Source organism: Microtus ochrogaster, chromosome 2, assembly GCF_000317375.1.
Source record: "Microtus ochrogaster isolate Prairie Vole_2 chromosome 2, MicOch1.0, whole genome shotgun sequence".
Classification (NCBI taxonomy): Eukaryota; Metazoa; Chordata; class Mammalia; order Rodentia; family Cricetidae; genus Microtus; species Microtus ochrogaster.
This window is the reverse complement of record NC_022010.1, coordinates 59,093,836-59,112,826: the sequence shown is the minus strand read 5'-3', so window position 1 is coordinate 59,112,826 and position 18,991 is coordinate 59,093,836. Positions and strand designations below refer to the sequence as shown.

Sequence of the window (18,991 nt, the reverse complement as noted above, 5' to 3'; positions counted from 1 at the left end):
GTGGGAGGAGGGGGAGGGAAATGGGAGGCTGGGAGGAGGCGGATACTTTTTTTCCCTTTTCTCAATAAAAAAAAAAAAAGAATAGGTGCACAATGCCCTAATGCTCGCTAATTAAAACCTCCTTTATATGGAAGTTTTATTAAGGATTAAAAAAAAGCATTTTAAGATTGCTGGAAATTCTTTCTGGTGTTGGGAGTGAGGGTGAAATATTTTAGGCTAGAGCCCAGAAGAGCTTTTCTTCTATCCAATGTTCACAGGGATGGAGACATTGCTCAGTGGTACAGCACCTACCTAGCATCCATAAGCACTATGGGAAAAAACTAACTACCAGGCCTTGCTCACATTATTATACCAAGGATTAAATAAAATGCATAACTAGTTTAGTTCAGTACTGAATATTAAGTGCTCAGTAAGCAGTATCTAATAATTATTGTTATTAAGATCATCTTTCTCACTGGTACTGTCAGATTTGATCATTTTTTCCATTAAGGTTGCTTTAGTTGGATTATAGTTCTAACATTCATTTTATACTAAGTCAGCAGTATTTTGTTTGTTTGTTTGGCCCATTGAATGGTTTGGTTTGGGGTTTTGGTATGCGTTGAGATAAGGTTTCTCTGTGTAGCCCTGGCTGTCTTAGAACTGGCTCTTAGATCAGGCTGGCCTTAAATTCAAGAGATCTGCCTGCCTCTACCTCCCAGGTGTTAACCACCACCTAACCTGGGTCAACAGCATCAAAAATGAACTTCAAGAACTTTAGAAGTCATACACACACACACAAACACTTTGTATTTCTGCATACATTCTAGTTTCTGGGGCTATCTTAAGTTTCAACTCACATCTTAACAAATAATTCTGTATTGAAGTCATTCATCAGCACCAGTGGAAAAATGAATCATTTATTCAAATAAATAAAGTACCCACTACAGACAGGCACCTTCCTGGCCACAGGAGACAGACACAGGGACGAAAAGGCAGGGTGTATTTCTATAGAATTAGATTTATTTCTAGGAAAAAGAGAGGAAACAAACGAGCTGAAACAGAAACGGTAAGGGTATTTGTTTAGCAAATAACTTCGGATGCTGAAGGGACAGTCTTATCACCTGGTCACTGCAGCAGGGGCAGTGGACACCCACATCTGCCTCGGAGAGTCAGGGAGAACCCAAAGAAGAGAACGCTGATCTGAGACCTAACTGGAATGGGAGGGCAGGGAAGATGGTACGCGGTGGAGTGGCAGAAGGCATGCAACTATCCAAGTACAGGAAGTTGTGTGGCCGAAGAGGGAAGGGCGTCTAAATTATAAGCAATGCAGAACCTCTGGGGAACAGAGTGGAGGCAAAAAAGAAGAGCCCAGTAAAGGCAACTTGTACCACAGAGGCATTCCAAGGTCACCTTCAAACAGGGCTATGGAAGGCTTCTGAGTAGCCAGGCAGAGCTGGGTGGACATGCATATTGGAATCATGTCAAAAAAGCTCTACTTTAATGCAAAGGGCTACAATTCAAAGAGTGCAGGATGTGGGGTCAGCAAAACACCCGAATGCCCCAAGGAAGCTAAGGTGAATGCAGGAAGCCGAAGTGTCTGTTTTTATCTAGCTGATTTTCTAAATGGCAGAATTCTCTTGTTAAGGAAACTCTGGGATTATAATAATTATGGGTATATTTGTCAATAAGCTAATGAACTACCCAGAAAAATATTAGCCCTGTGATTTCACGCTCTTACCCTGTATGTGTGTGCCTCTCACTTCTTGGTGGCAGTACAGTAATTTGAGTTGGTTATCTATTGTGAACAGGAAGTGAAGCCTGCTCCCTTCCATTATTCCCAGACCCTCACACAAGAAATGAAAAGCTTTGCAGAAAAGGAGAATTTCTTATCCTTTCAGCTCCCTATTGTAAAATTTGGTGTCATTCTTAATTGCCTTTGTTGCTATTATTTCCTTTCTTCTTCTGGTTACACATTGATAATTACTTTTTCAGGAGCATAATTACACACGCTCGGAATCCGTATGATAATAGTATACACACCTTTCCCAGTGAGGCGCTGAAGGCTTTCTTTTCATTACCAGAGTATCATCACACAGCTCTTGTTTTTCTTCAAAAGAACATAGACAAAATTATTCTGAATGGCACACAATAAACTGTACCAAAAAAAAAAAAAAGCTAGCTCATTAAATACCTGTGTAGAATTTGGGTACGTATTAAACATCCATTTCTAAATTATGCCCATTTAAAGGCAATTTATAACATATTCTTAAGGTAATTTATAATCAATTTAATGATGCATATATAAGTGTATAGAATAATTTAAGAGTATCTGCAGCCTCTGTTCTGTTTTTTTTTTTTCTATGCTTGTTACAAGTGTCTGGATATGGGATACAGTCTGCTCAAACTCCGTGCTTGCTCTGCCTTCCCCTAAGAGGACTCACCTTTTCCCTCTCACACCCCACTCCCCGGGATTCAGGTTCAGAGAGATCAGATGAGTCTGGATGAAACCTGACCCTCCAGGAGAGAGCTGATCTTTAAAGCCTGCAGTTTCTAGATCTGCTCTCTCCGCAATCCTCAGAATTATAGTTTCAGAGATACAAGTGGTTTGTCCGGAGTCCACAATTTCTGTATGGAACTGGAGCCCATGGACTGGTGGAGTGTGCTTCTAAAGCTAGCTCTGTAATTCTTGGTTAGGACTAACCCTGATACTTTGTGTCACAGAATTAACCACTGCCATTTTTTTTTTTATTGTTACCCAAGGCCTTATAGAACAAGAGGGCAACAGGGGAAGGTTTACATGGTGGGAAATGCTGAGGACCCACGGAGTTTCCTCAAGGAAAACTTAAAAGAAAACAATGGACTGACAGGTTCTCTAAGTGCATAATTGGCAGCCCTCACATTGCTTGCTGACTTGTATTCAAAGTAAAACAATTTAGCAACAGTCAACTGGTCCATAATTATAACCATTGGAAACATTTCACAATTCATTCTTGCCAAACCTAGAATGAGTATTTGAAATTAAATATGAATTTTAAAATCAAAATTATATTAGTAGCTTTTTCCATCACAAATTGGAACCATACTTGATGACAGAGTAATAGTTGGAAACATCTATGAAAACTGGCATTAAAATTAAAATGTTGCCTTTAAAATTAAGAGATTACTACCCCAAAACTCCTGACTGTAGAATTAAAAAATCATGTTAATTAAGATGAAAAAGAAAAACTGTGATTTCTTAGGCCCTCACTGAGGAGCTCAAAGGGAAAGTGGTGAATACACAGCTGACAGATCACCTAGGCAACAGAGGCCTGGGGGCAGGGAGGAGAGGTTACTGAGGAAAATGACCGCAAAATAAATGATGGTGTGGATGGGAAAAAAAGTGCTAGGAATAACAAAGTCGGGTATATAACTGAGAATCACCAAGGAGACTAAGAAGAACTCTGAAATTTAGCTTTGGATAAGGACAGCTGTGTGGTGGTGCACACCTTGTGTTCCATCCTCAAGAGGCAAATAGAACTCTGCAAATCTGAGGCTAGCCTGGTTTCACAGCCCCAGACCAGCCAGGAGACTCTGTCTCACACAAGACAAAACAAAAACAAATGAAACAACAAAAAACAAGAACAGTGATCATGCCAGTGAAAGTGTGTATATGTGTGTGTGTGTGTGTGTGTGTGTGTGTGTGTGTAACTTAGCCCCAATGACAGACTATTAAAATAGAGAATGCATAACGACAGTCTTCCGTGATAGAAGCATTGTGATGATGAGGACTGACTACTAAGAAGTGCGGGGTTTTCCCCAGGGAAACTATCCCTGGGGACTACTGCTGCCTTGAACACTGTTAGATGACAACTTTCTGCTGTAAGTTCAAATCTCCCCTGAAATGTACTACATCCCATGCACACAAAATAAGCAATAAAGAGACTTATTGAGATATTTTCTCAGAGAAATTATAAATGCAGGACAGGGGTTAAAAGACTGAAACTGGGGAAAACATTAAAATTTTAAACTAGATGAAAATTATAGACCTGATGTCAATCCTTGGTAAAATTCCAAAGAGAACTCTGCGTGGCCTGGCTCAAGCCCGTGGGAGTTGAAGACAGCGTGTCAGTGTACGGCACACTCTTCCCAGCCAGGTGACTCTCTGCTCTGTCAAAAGCGAATTCTCTTTCCACCCTTTCCCCTTCTTCTAGAACAACAGTTTATTTAAGTTCAAACTGCTGAAAACCTTCCGACCCCTGTCCGGGCAGTGAAAGAAGGTCACCCTGAAAAGAGCATCACCTCTCCAGCCATCTACTTCCACCTACCTGTCTTTGCGAGAGGCACTTCCGCTCCTTCTTGTTTCAGTGAGTCCTTGGCATTGGTTTTACTCCAAACCTGAAGAAAAAAAAAGGTTTTCATTTTAAGCTGTGTGAAAACAATGGTCAGAGTCCAGCAATGGCTGGTAAAGCAGCAGCCCTGTCTGAGAAGGGAGGCCATGAGGTGCCGGCACAAAGCTAGGCATGAGTTTCCAAGGTAGCGCATGGTCACTGGAGACAGCTACACTGGTGCGCCCTCCCAGAACAACTGTCTTTGCAATGGCATGCTCACTCCTGTTATATCCAGAGGGTGTTTTCTAAAAGTCCTACTTCCTTCCGAAATTGATCTTGTACATGGTGGTAACAGTGCCTCCAGCAAATGAGTCAACCATTTGATTCACCAGGGAAAAATGGGAAGCCCGTGTAGTTTGGACAAGGGTCATCATACACAACCGAGACAGAGTAGGACCTTAACATCATTGCAAGAAAAATGGGGGGAGGTTGACTGATGGTGGAGTGTGGCCCGTCTTTAATTCTAGCGCACCACAAGTACACCAGAAGCAGAGGTAGGCATATCTCATACTCAAACATGTATGAGTTTGAGGTGGGGGGCTGGGGGAACACTCCTTATATTTATAAACCATGCCCCTCATCACACTGGGAATTCTCCACAATCCCTTTTACAGGGCTCAGTGGAATCAAACTCAGGTTTCATTTCCAGAAGACAGTTCCGTAGATGAGATGAGGGACATGGGGAAGAGATAAATGAGTATGTCCTTCAGAGGAGGGGCAAAAGAACGATGTGTATATCTATCTCGTAAATCTTGTCAAGGTAGGAAAGTAACTAGTTAAAAAATTAATGACTTAAGAAAATGAGACAGCAGAGACAAAGCAAAGTTCCTCTCTGTCCCTGTTGAGATCATACTGTGACACTTGCTGTGTGGCCTGCGGACAGCTTGTTCTCTGAAGCGTCTTCACAGTGAGTTTCCGTTGTGCGCCTCACCAACACACACCTGCTCACCAAACACCGTGAGGACAGGACGTCAAGCTGCCTCCTCCCCACTTCGGTTTTTTTTTTCAAGACAGGGTTTCTCTGTGGCTTTGGAGCCTGTCCTGGAACTAGCTCTGTAGACCAGGCTGGTCTCGAACTCACAGAGATCCGCCTGTCTCTGCCTCCCGAGTGCTGGGATTAAAGGCGTGCGCCACCATCGCCCGGCAAAGTAAAGCCTTTTTTTTTTTTTTTTAGATTTATTTTTGTACACAGTGTTCCGTCTGCACATATGTCTGCAGGCCAGAAGAGGGCATCAGATCTCATTACAGATGGTTGTAACCCACCATGTGGGTACTGGGAATTGAACTCAGGTCCTCTAGAAGAGCAGTCAGTGCTCTTAGCCACTGAGCCATCTCTCTAGCTCCTCCCCACTTCGGGCAAACAAAGGCGGATTTGCACGCAACACTTTGGAAGCCTCACTGTCTGGACACAGGTTAAACAGGCACACCTGTAGCCTAGCAACTGCGGGACTACAGCTGTCCATCACTTTCCTTCTCTATCTCATTCAAACAGAGAGAGCTTCTCAGGTAGAGGCAAACAGTTGTTTTCAGCTACTGTGGTCCATTTAAAATACGTCTGAATCCTCTTGTGGAAATCTTGAAAGTGACTTTCAGATGTAAACCTTTCTATATTTCTGACATCATATATAAGTAATGGTTTTCTCTGACGGATAAGGAAAAGCTACGTGATATCAAGTGTCTCTGGGTTTAGACTGGATAGCTTTTGAGCAGGTTACAAATAGCACAGTATATGGTCCACAACAGTTAACCATGACTGTTAAGACACGCTTAGGAGAATTTTGCATGCCTTCAGTTACCAGTGCTTTATTCAAATATGCGATGATCCTGTGCATGTGTTTTGATTGACAAGACCTTGTCCAATGGAAATATCCAAGCTGAGCAAAACTGGCATTATTCGCAGCAAAGAGTACTTTCTGTTATTGCTCTCAACACAGACCCAACATGTTTATGTTTTCATTCTGTCAGCATTATTCTAGGAGCACAGCAGTGCTAGGGCTGTCTCCATCAGACACCCATTTGCCCTCCGACACCCATTTTGTTTGTTTGTTTATTCATTTTGGTTTCTAGAGACAGTTTCTGCTCTGTATAGTTCAGGCTGGCCTTGAACTCAGAGATCTGCCTGCCTCTGCCTCCTGTATGCTGGAACTAAAGGCATATGCTGCCGTGCCTGGCTTATTTTCCTTATTCTTAAGATGTAAAGTATAGAAAAGAGTTTTTAATAAATCCCCTGTCTACTATTTTCGAAGTAACATTCTAGACATCTGTATCGGTAAGACATTATTATCCCTCACAATAAAGTTATGTTTACAGGATCTGAATTTGCTCTGGGTAAGACAAGACATTTCGCCTTTTTAACATTTTCTTATCTTCTTTAGTCTCTGGTCCTTGGTTTGCACTCTGAACTTTGGGAATATCTGCTAAGATTTTTACTTAAACTATATGACCGATAGCACCTCCCCAAAAGTAAATGAGATTATTCTTCAGTCTTGGTGTGAGTTTAAAAGTACCCGAGCTTCAATTATGTCAGCAATGACCAGGATGGGACTTATGAGTACTCCAAAGGATGAATGGATCAGCATAATTCTGTGTCTAGCCTTGCCTGGCTGGAATAAACTCATTCTAAATAGACACGCTCGTCCCCTCCATTGGTTGTGATACTACAGAATGACTGGACCCCAAGAAACCTCCCTGATTATACACATGAATAGGAAAACCACACACAAAAAGTACCACAACAACCCTTTCTCAATATCCAAAATACCATAGGAAAAGGAGGGCATAGGTAGTAGGGCCTGCCCCAACCCATTAAGAGAAACCTACTTCCCCCTTTCACAAGAACAGAATCTGAATTTTATTGCTCCAGTCTAGGGTGGCAAGTTGACACTGCAATCTACTCTGGTAATGGTAACTTCACCTGCTGTTGTCCTCTCCCATAGTGCATTGTTTATCGTTTTTATTGGTTAGCTTGACTATTCTCTTGAGCTCCAAGGAAAACAAAATAAAAACAAATAAGAACAGCAAAAACAAAACTCTAACAAGTCCATTTCCTTCTTTTTATCTTATCCTAAGCATATCTGTCCTGACATTGGGCATTTTTGTCCATAGTTTGAAGACTCCCATTCCTCCACCAAGCTATTGAAGATTTAAAGAATAAAAAAGTTTGCATTAGTTAACTTGACCATGATGGTTTTTCTCTTTAAATCTTTGATAGTAACATTTCAGGCACAGGTTCCCAATGCAACTGAGATTTGTGTTTCTCTACTTAATAATAATAATAGCCCCTGTGCAATAGAACTCCCCCTCAAAAAAAAAAAAAAGCTGTTTAGGTAGAAGCCCTACTGCCTTCCATATATACCCAAAAAGGGGGCCCCATTCCAAATGCCTCCTTTGAGAAAGCACTAAAAGTCAGCCCCTCCCTGAGGATGACATACAGGCTACATAAAACTTGGTAGCCATATTTGCTATGTGATTCCTCCCCTGCCTTTCCAAGTGTCATCCAGGAGTTGGTTTACTTTTCTCAGATTAAACCTGGAATTACTAATTCGGCCAGATCTGATTTATTACATCCATTGTGGCATTACTCTTGGGGGACTTAAACTTATAAAAAGCCAGGCATCAAATGGCAGCCACACCAAATGGTAGACAAGAACCTGAAACTGTTTAAAAGAACCCAAAAGCAAACAGAAAAACAAAGTCTGTGGCAGACTGATAAAGGAGAAATTTACCAAGGGCCAAACTTTCTTGAGACTGCAAAACAAAGTCTGCAAGTATGTGCTTTGTTCTGCTTGAACAAGGGGAGGTAAAAAGCAGCAGAGGTGGGTTAGGTGAGAGGACCCTTTCCTCTTTAATAATCCACCTAAAAGAGGCAATTAGGCGAAGAGTAGCGGGGCATGCTTTTCCAGCATGCCACTTAGCAGAGGCAGGCAAATGTGGATGAGTTCTGGACCAGCCTGGTCTAAAGCCACACAGTGAAGGCTTGTCTCCAAAAACAAAACCAAACAACCAAAAAAGAATGGAGTATAAAAGAACAAAAATCAAATTAATAGTTAAAGAGTAGAAAATAGAAAAAGGAGATTTATTCAATGTGGCTACATTATGAAGGGGAACAAAGTGATCTGGTGGTACCCTAAGTCCATCTCTAGGGTCCTGACATAAGGCTCGGCTTAAAAACAGAAGGCAGGAAATGTAACTATAGTCTAGCAAGTCCCTGCCTACCACTGTCTCAGCTTCCCGTCTTTCCTTTTAAATTTTAAATCTTTCTCCATGAGAACAGTTCCTCCAGGGGATTCACCCAGGGTTTTACCCACTTCCTCTCTCTGCAGATTTCTAGGGAAATTCAAATTTTCTGGAGTCCATTGTTTCTGATGGCCTACAGAGAAGCCGGTGTCTCTCCAGAAAGTGTTTATTCCTGCCATGCAGGCCAGTGACTGTATCAGCTGATCACTTTGTAAAGTCTCTGTGTAAAAAGACCGAGTCAGGAGTAAGAGCGGACAGGGTAGGGTACCACAGGCTGTGCAGCGCCTGTTGCTAGGAAACTCGGGAAGTGGAAGGCATCATTTTATCTGTTTTTTTTTTCTTCTTTTCTTGTGTGCCTTTGCCCCCACTGGGTACGTATAATTGTCAAGGACTTAAAAAGGCACTGGACAAGAAGATGCCCTTCTGCCAAATTCAACATGCCATTTTTCCTCTTTGCAGTTAATGGCTTTTGTTATAGACCCCTCCTCTTCACACATTTATTTTACCACTGAAGCTGAGTTCATAATGTGGCTCGAGCCCTGGTATGGTGTGAAGTTCAAAAGCCTGCCTTTTGCAACCTATTTCCTGCAACATGGGAACGCTCCTCAATAAATAAAAAGCCAAATACTCAATATCACGTGATATAAATTCTGAGACAAAAAAGAACAGTGAGAAAGAAGAATATAGGGCCCTACATAATCTGACCCAGCGGATCCTTATTCTCTTGTCCCTTTCCCTCCACTTCCCATTTGTGGCCCCCTCCCCACCAATATTCCTGCCACCCTCTGCTCTCAAGGGTCATTGGCTTGCATCTGGGGACTTGTTTGTTCCTCCTGCCTCCATCCTTTCTTCTAGCACCCACTCGCTGCCACCACCCTTGAGCATCCTACCTAAAATAACAGCTCACACTGGCACACCCAACCAAGATGAGCCTATCCTGCTCCCGCCTCATTTTCTCCTGAGCACTTAACAGCACCTGCCGTTCAACATATTCACTCGTCCAGCTATGTACCATGAGATCCTGGCCCCACATAATCAGGTCCAAAGGGAACCCCAGTCCCCCCCCCCCCACAAAGCAGTGAACAACCCCAAAATGACAGTCTTATCCCAGCTCAAGCGGCACTACAGAAGGATTGCCGGCAAACACTCTCCTACAAAATTAGGCAGGAACCTGGAAAATGAGTTTTCTGTCTGCCAATAAAAGCCCTCCTTTGTTTTCCCTCGCCTACAGATTCCCCACTCATATGTGTGTGTTGTGTATGTCAAAGTCCACGCTAGCATTCTGGCCCCTCTCATCCCCTGCTCTACCCTAAGCTCTTGGGCTGCTTCAGTTCACAGCTTCTCTACTCCCCAGAGACTCATTCTACTCTCTTTATGACTTTTCCTGCTCCTGCCTCTCTCACCGCAAGATAGCCTTGGCAGTTTGGAATAAACTTGTCCTCTTCCACCCACAAAGTTCAGTTCAGCAATTTCTTTACTGTGCCCTTTCTTACACCACACACTGTCACCTTCATAACGACAAGGAGTGAGCATTGTCACAAAACTGTCTTCTCTGCTGGATCCCCAGTAGCTAGGTCAATAACTAACAACACACAAAACTTTGAAAAGACGTGTGTGCTGTTCGATAGTTGTGGTAGGAACGGTGTGTGAAACCAAGTTCGGGAATCAGATCCAAGAAGGAAAGCTTGGATTTACACTGTTTTCTTCTTCTCTTTCCTTTTTTATCACAGGACTTACATTACATGACATTATGTCCCATCTTTACATTATTGTTGAATTAGTATTTATTAGAGTGTTAGAAGACATGAAAGGAACTGAGTGCAGGCGTTGAGAACTCCAAAGATGCTAGCTCCGGGCATCTAGGGCTCTGGGGCCACAGTAAAGATACTGAATGTTGTCTAAGAATGAGGAGCTGTCAGAAAAGTCAGGACAGGAAAAGTGCTTCACGTGACCTATAGTTCACATGGGACACTCGGAGTTTCAGACTGTGGATGCTAAGAGGAATATTGAGATTGTTAATGCGGCTTCTGTAGCTGCTCTAGAAGAGATGGTGTTGGCCAGAGTGGTCACTGTGGAGGCAGCAAAAAAGTCTGAGTCAACAGGACTGGTTGTGTGCTGAATGCAGGGTCTAAAAGGTGAGGCACCGAGTAAGAGCCCAAGCATCTTCCACCTGTCATTGCATGGTGGTGACACTTCTGAAGTTAAAGGAACATGAATATCCTCTTGGAATTCTTTCGTTCCTGTACGGTCTGTCTCAACTCTCCCTGGGTAAGTTATTCTTAGGCTCTACCCTCAGTCTCTTGATGTACCAATTTCAGCTGCAGAGGGACAGGCTACCTTGTCTTATGTGGACATCATCACTGCCTGCCTTTCATACTTGCTCTAGATATTTCCATCTTGTCTGATTCAAAGGAAACTCTAACTCCCCAAGCCCCCAAAGGCAGTCTATATATGCGAAAAGAGCTGAAGCTGGATTGTAGGATTCCTGGTGGTTAGATAAAAGCCAGAATTCCTTGGGAACTTATGAAAGTGGTTCCCATTTGCCAAAGCAGTCATGTCCCTTACCTCTGGAAGAAGGAAGATATGGCCCTCCAGTGACATATACCTGGGGCTGCATACAAAAGCCCATGGCGCCTTAGACTCCTTCAGTTTCTACTCACAGGTACTTGTTACAAATTTTGAAATGTGCAACAAGCCTCCTGGCCCTTGTCTCCCCACAGCTACACACCCTCTTTTTAGCCTGTTATTCTCTGATGGGGGAGAATCTTCTGTTTTGTGTTAATTTCATTGGTTAAATAAAGAGACTACCTTGGCCCTTTAATAGGACAGAAAATTAGGTAGGTGGAGTAGACAGAACAAAATTCTGGGAGAGAGAAAGCCAAGTCAGGCAGTCGCCATGATTCTCCCACCCGACACAGATGCAGGTTAAGATCTTTCCTGGTAAGCCACACCTAGTGGTGCTACACAGATTATTAAATATGGGTTAAAGCAAGATGTGAGAATTAGCCAATAAGAGGCTGGAACTAATGGGCCAGGCAGTGTTTAAAAGAATACAGTTTCAGTTTCCATGTAATTATTTCCGGTAAAGCTAGCCAGGTGGCAGGAAGTGGCCCGCCGCTCCTATTACTCCAATTCTCTACAGTCCTGGCTCTTTCTTACTCTCCCTGCACCATCACCGTTTTTCTCTCCTGTGTCCCTACCCCTGGCCATGACCAGTCCACTTCTGTCTCTGCTCTAGACTCTTCCAGATACGTCTGTCTGTTGTCTCTCATAGCCACAGTAAAAGCCATAACCATACCATGGAGCAACCACATTGGCAGCTTCTTTACTGTACCCCTCACCTACACAACTGACCCCACATTTAATACAAATATCTTACTGATACCTCAGTGCTATAGTGGCCACCAAGCAGATTCCTTGGGTCATCTGTTCCTGCCTCATGTATGGCATCCATTTGTCTCAACACCGCTTTTATTATTAGTCGTTCATACTCTTTATCACAGTGTGCAATTTTTCTCTCTAACATTTTTTATGTTGTCTTCTTCCTTATATTATTTTCAGGCAGTGAGATTTTACTTGAATTTTAATTTGTTTTGTCTAAGTTTTGTTAACTTTTATTTTGAATTTAGTCATTATCACTGTCTGATAAGGTTTTGGAAACAAAATCTCCATGATTAACAAAAACACAACGAAGACTTCCTACAGGATCTGCCTCCTGAACATTTCAAGCATAAAGTCTTTGACTTCCCAAACCCTTCTCAATGGGATTCTGAGCTAATAAGTCATATTTCACTTTTTTTTTTATAGAGAACATTTCTGTTATAACCTAAGGTCCAGCCAGGAATTTCCTAGAAAGACCACAGAAAGTCCTGTTTGGACAACTTTGCCCACACAAAGCTTCCACTGGCAATGCCCCCTCACTTTTCCTCTCTGAAAATTTGTAACCATTATAAAAGACATTTGTAAGTCTTGCTCATCCAACATATTTTTACCATTTCTACAGCATAGTTGTTCTTCTTTCTTCTCAACAGCTACTGTGAACATATACTACTGCTACTGCTATTTGTAGTCAAGCAACTATGACGCAACTATGACTTGGAAAACACCAGACCCTGTAGCAGCCTTAATTCATTATTATCATTATCATTATTTATTATCATTCATATACTTTCAATTCGTGCCATTATATTTCAAAGCAGAACTCACAGTTTGGTTTAACCCCCCCCCTACACCCCCAAATCTAAGACTGCTAAAAAATACTAAGAATTGTATTAAGAAAAAAATGGAAATACTTCTACTTGGAAAAACTATAAATCAACTTAAAATTGACACTAAACATCTCCTTCACAGGTACCCAGCTGTGGCAACAGAAGTGTGTTGTGTCATCCCTGTCTGACATTTTTCCCTTTTCGCCTTCTGGTTTGCAGTTCCAGGATTTACAGCCTCTGGGGTCACCCCCACCCGCCTTAGCCCATATTCTCTCTACAGAATTTTGCTTCCTCTGTTTCCTTCTAGATTATCCAAAGAAGACTGAATCGCGCTCCTTCCAAATTACACACGGTAGCTTTAATAGATACCTCTCATTTGACACAGAATTATCTTCGTTTCATCATAACCAATTATGCCATTCATTCCTGTATCAACCATGACAGCTGGTGATATTATTCTTGCTTTACTTACTAAATGCAAGCCACTGCAGGTCGAGATTTGACAAAACCGACAAGCCGTGTGTGGGTCAGAATTGGAAACTGCATCTTCTCTTAGGCCACAGACTGTCACCTTCCCATAATGCAATGTTCCTCATGGGATATGGGTAAGTGTGTGTTTTAATTTTTCCATTCCTTTAGGGCTATGGTTATCCACTTTATTTGCTGTTCCAGCATGACACGGCTTAGCAACTCACCTTCATGATGTTACCCTGGGTGCTGACAGTGCACGCACAGGTCCCCACTGCTTAGCTGCAGTCTAAGTCACCTATGAGGTGCTCCTTTGAGTGTTTCATATTCACCCTGTGGCTGTCTGCACACTCTGCTGTGTGCTGATGGATGATTCAGGGGAGGTGGAGTGTAGAATAATTGTCCTTGAAGCCCTTGGGCATCGCTGGACTGTTTCTCATGAAAGGGTTCTCAAGGAATGGTTTGGTACTGTTAGAAACCCCAGTCCTTTGCAGGGTTGCAGGAAGACAAACAGAAAGGTTGATTAAGAAATGGTTTTCTTCACCAGAAAGTGGAATGATCTCCCATGCTCTTGGGTAGGTAGAATTAACATAGTAAAAATGGCAATTTTACTTAAAGCAATCTACAGGTTCGGTACAACGCCCATAAAAATCCCAGCAAAATTCTTCACATACCTCAAAAGAACAGCACTCAAATTCATATGGAAAAGAAAAAACCCAGAATAGCCAAAACAATCCTGAACAATAAAAGAACTTCTGGAGGTATCACAATCTCTGATTTCAAACTCTACTACAGAGCTACTGAAAACAGCCTGGTTTTGGCATAAAAACAGACAGGAGGACCAATGGAACCAAATCAAAGACCCAGATATTAATCCACACACCTACAAACACCTGATTTTTGTCAAAGAAGAAAAAATATCAAATGGAAAAAAGAAAGCATATTTAACAGATGGTGCTGGCACAACTGGATATTAACATGTAGGAGAATGAAAGTAGATCCATATCTTATCACCCACCATGCACAAAACTCAAATCCAAATGGATCAAAGACCTCAACATAAAGCCAGCCACACTGAACCTTATAGAAGAGAAAGTGGGAACTTGAACATATTGGCACAGGAGACCACTTCCAACATATAACCCCAGTAGCACAGACACTAAGAGAAATAATTAATAAATGGGACCTCCTGAAACTGAGAAGCTTCTGTAAAGCAAAGGACATGGTCAACAAGATAAAACAACAGCCAACAGAATGGGAAAAGATCTTCACTAAACCTACATCAGATAGTGAACTGATCTGCAAAATATACAAAGAACTCAAGAAATTGGTCATCAAAAGAACAAATAATCCAATAAAAAAAATGGAGTACAGACCTAAACAAAGAACTCTCAACAGAGGAATCTTAAGTGACTGAAAGACACTTAAGGAAATGTTCAACATCCTTAGCCATCAGAGAAATGCAAATCAAAAAAATTCTGAGATTCCATCTTACACGTGTAAGAATGGCCAAGATCAAAAACACTGATGACAACTTATGCTGGAGAGGATGTGGGGTAGAGGGTACATTCCTGCATTGCTGGTGGGAGTGCAAGTTGGTACAGCCCCTTTGAATATCAGTATGGCGATTTCTCAGAAAATTAGGAAACAACCTTTCTCAAGACCCAGCAATACCACTTTTGGGTATATACATACACAAAAAAAAATGCTCAACTGTATCACAAGGACATGTACTCAACTGCTAGTCTTCTCAAGCCTCCTTATTCCCCTCTCCTATTCCCACAGCCCCACAATGACAATCGTTCTGCTGCTACAGGACAATCAGATGTGATAGGGAGTTGAGTTCAATCAGAAACTCATTTAATGGTATCAGGGAGGAGATTATATAGGGTTGTGATGGGGGTAGAGAAGATTGAGATGGGTTGAGGCAGAGTAAGGAACAAGGGCCAATAATATTCTGCCATGCTAGTGGTGGCCGGGCAGAGGCAGGTCTAGGTCGGGATGTGCTGAGTCACTCACATGCAGAAGTCATGGCCAAAAACAGGTCTCCAAACTTGAGCTAGATTCAGGAAGTTACACTATGCCTCACACCTGGGCCTTGTGAGGCCCAACATTCAACTATATTCATAGCAGCATTGTTTATCATAGCCAGAACCTGGAAACAACCTAAATGCTTCTCGACAAAAGAATGGATAAGGAAAATATGGTACATTTACACAATGGAGTACTACACAGCAGAAAAAAATAATGACATCTTGAAATTTGCAGGCAAATGGATGGAGCTAAAAAACATCATATTGAGTGAGATAATCCAGACCCAGAAAGACAATCATCATATGTACTCACTCATAAGTGGTTTTTAAACATAAATCAAAGAAAACCAGCCTACAAATCATAATCCCAGAGAACCAAGACAGCAATGAGGACCCTAAGAGAGACATATATGGATCTAATCTACATGGGAGTAGAAAAAGACAAGATCTCCTGAGTAAATTGGGAGCATGGGACCATGGGAGAGGGCTGAAAGGGAGGGGAGCAGAGAAAAATGTATAGCTCAATAAAATTATTTTTTTTTAAAAAAGAAATGGTCCTCTTTTGAAACAAAGGTAACTTCAATATTCTAAAATCTTGTTATCATAGCATTCAGTGTATATGACTGCAATACCGATGAGGTTCCTTAGGAAAACTTATTATGACTCAGAACTGGATTCACTCAGGGGGAATACAGCAGAGATAGGGATTCATCAGGCAGGGTCTTTGCTAGCCTTTTTCTCTTTATCAGATTTGGAGGTCAGTCACCTTTTAGACTCATCATATAACACTGATGGTCGAAATTTAGTTGCAGTTGTTTTGGGTTGTCCTTTAGGTTGGATTTTAACCAACATAAACCAAGTCTAGACTGACAACTTGTCGGCTCACCTAGTGCTCTTCGGTTTTTACATAAAAGCTCTGTCACTGATCCTAGACATTCAGACAGCCCTGGTGCCTTCAGGGAGCTGGAAGTAACCCCTAATAGAATGACTAAAAATACAGAGCAAATCAGGTGTCCTTGTGAGACTTGGCTTGGCTCTAACACAGAGAGATACCTCCATCCTCTTGTTCCTTTATCTGCAGATCCTTCTTGGGCCCCAAACTGTGTTGAACTCTATTTTGAATACACGGGTGGTTACATCTTCCCAAACATCTAAAGGCTCCATTGACTCTTAAAACATTTCAGGAAGAATGATCTGTCCATGAAGCTTTTGAAGATGTGGACAGAATCTGTTGACACAACTCCTAAGTTTGGAAATGCTTGAGACAGAAAACAGGTCAGAATATCAAGTATTCATCAAAAAAGATGGCAAAGCATGCACTTTGAACACAGATGATGAAACCATATGCCATTCTACCCTCAAGACCTGGTCCAAGAGGGAGACGTATCCATAGAGGACAAGAGAGTTAAAAACAAGTCTGATCAAAAGGTCTGTGTGAGGGACTGAAAGAGAGGACTCAGCATCAAGGGAATTTACTGCCTTTTATGGCAGTCACATGGCAGCTCACCACCACCTATGACTGTAATATCAAGGCATCTGATGCCCCTTCTGACATCCACTGACTCCTGCATACATATGGTGCACATACATAACACAAAGGCACACGCACACACACACACAATCTATCTAAAAGAATCTCAGCACAATTCACATTCGCTGTGAAGACTGCTGACTTAGGGATGGTATTTTCAAGGTTGTATAATGTCTCATTAATTGAAATCTAAAGTATCCGTGTGTAACCATGGTATAGAGATATTTGCTCATGGTTTAGTAAACTACATTTACCTCATACATTTAGACTAGTAGCTGAAGATTAATACAGATCAAAACAGATACAAGGAAATAACAAACACTGACTCCTACTAGAATCTGGATTTTTCTTCATGAAGTTGGATTATGTAGCCCAGAAAGGTGAATTAAGGTATGCATACACATATTCAAAGTTTATACTTCTGTCTTCCTTACTTGAGTTTCAGAAAAAATTATTCTCACTCGAATTTGGAGATTTTCAAATTGAGCTTTCTTCAAATTTATCATTTGCTTTTGTAACCATCTGTTGGAGTTGACAACTTGGTTATGCCACTGGCATTAAGCAAAGAGCCTTTAGGGAGGAGAGTTTGCAGTTGCTTCATATATTTCATCCTGTGACATGACTTGAAGGAACACTTAACTCTTGGATAGGCTGCTTGCTATTCTCTTCCCATTGCTTTTTCTTATTTGTATTGCTTCTATTATGCATGGTGCATCAATAGCTACTCCGACTGCCTCATTTTTGAGTGCAGCAGTGGGGCATGGAGGTACTGATAAAACCAGGTCCAGTCCCAGTTCTTGGGTATGGACCCAAGTCCCAAATTTCTGGCTGGAGTCTGGAGTCTGGTTGCCAGTTTATCACAGACCAGTGTTCAAGAGTTTTTCTTAAATTTAGCCAAGTCCTTGGCTGAGATGTAAGATGCTGAGCAGTAACAGGGGAAATACAATAGTGTTTTCGCAGACACCGATTCTACTGACAAAAATTGGCATGCTTATAAGGGATGCAATGAAAGAGCTTTTTCTTCTCTCCCAACTGGGAGGAAACGGGACCTATTGGAACTTCACACATAAGTTTGGAAATGTTTGAGACAGAAGAAAGGTCAGAATACCAAGCATTCATCCTTGGATACGACAAAACAGTGGATTTTCTGGAGTCCAAAGGTAAGACAGTACTAGGTCATGGGGAATGCTAGGGGTAAATCTATGGCTGCAATCATATTCCAAAACAAATCCTCAAGCAAACAAACAAAACCAAAACCAAACCAAAACAAAAAAAGACTCCCTTCTTCGTAGAACTGACTGACAAGAGGGGCTGCCCAGAGAGCAATGCTCTTACAGGTGTCTATAAAATGACCCTAATACAACTCCAGGTTGAATACAAAAAGAGACAAGCACTGAGGGGGGAAAAAGTACACTGTTCAGGCCATATGTAGGAAGGACAAGGAGAGAAATAAGTTTGAGATTTATACTATTCTGATCAAGGAATCAGTGCTGGATTAAACTTGTTTTAAGACTTACTGTTATTTGTGTGTATGAGCATGCTGCATGTGTGTGTGTGTGCCCATGGAGGCCAGAAGAGGGCGTCAGATTCCCCTGGAGCTGGAGTTGTGGGCGGCTCACAATGAACACAGCTGGGAATTAGATTTTCATCCTCTACAGGAGCTCCAAGTGCTCTTGACTGCTAAGTCATCCCTCCAGCCGCACAGGGTGGTCATTACAAGTTTTTAACTGGCATATATGTACTTGTACTTACCTATGGGTAGAGCACTGAAGTTTAATACATGTATATAATGTGGAATGGAACATCATGGCGATTAGCACCTTCCATCTCCTCAAATATTCTGGGTTGGTAACCTCTGAACTCTTTTGCAGTTATTTTAAATTATAGCATGAGTAGTTGTGGACTACCGGTCCCTTCTGCATTATACACCCTAAAGCATCTCTCCTTTTGGAAATGCTTTTTAGCAGCCATTATTCACACCTTTTCTATCCTTCTGCCCTTCCTGCCCTGTACTGATATCTATGTTGTTAACTATTTTAGCTTCCAGAAATGAGGACTTGTAATGTTTGTATTTGGAACCTGGTGTGTGTTTCATATAATTTAATGTTTCAGTCCTATGCATGTTGATACTAATGGCAAGATTTCATCTTTGTGTGTGTGTGTGTGTGT

At 41.8% G+C, this 18,991-nt stretch overlaps 1 protein-coding gene across 1 annotated transcript in view; it reads right to left on the bottom strand.

Annotated features, from left to right (window-relative positions):
• Morc1 (MORC family CW-type zinc finger 1) overlaps positions 1–18,991 on the bottom strand; it is a 185,884-nt gene that overhangs the window by 12,922 nt on the left and 153,971 nt on the right. The window contains exons 21-22 of the mRNA XM_026787615.1: positions 4,284–4,353; positions 2,020–2,086 (exon numbers count right to left, since the gene is read on the bottom strand). Of these exons, the coding sequence (XP_026643416.1) occupies positions 2,020–2,086; positions 4,284–4,353 (137 nt within the window). The remainder of the gene's footprint in view (positions 1–2,019; positions 2,087–4,283; positions 4,354–18,991) is intronic.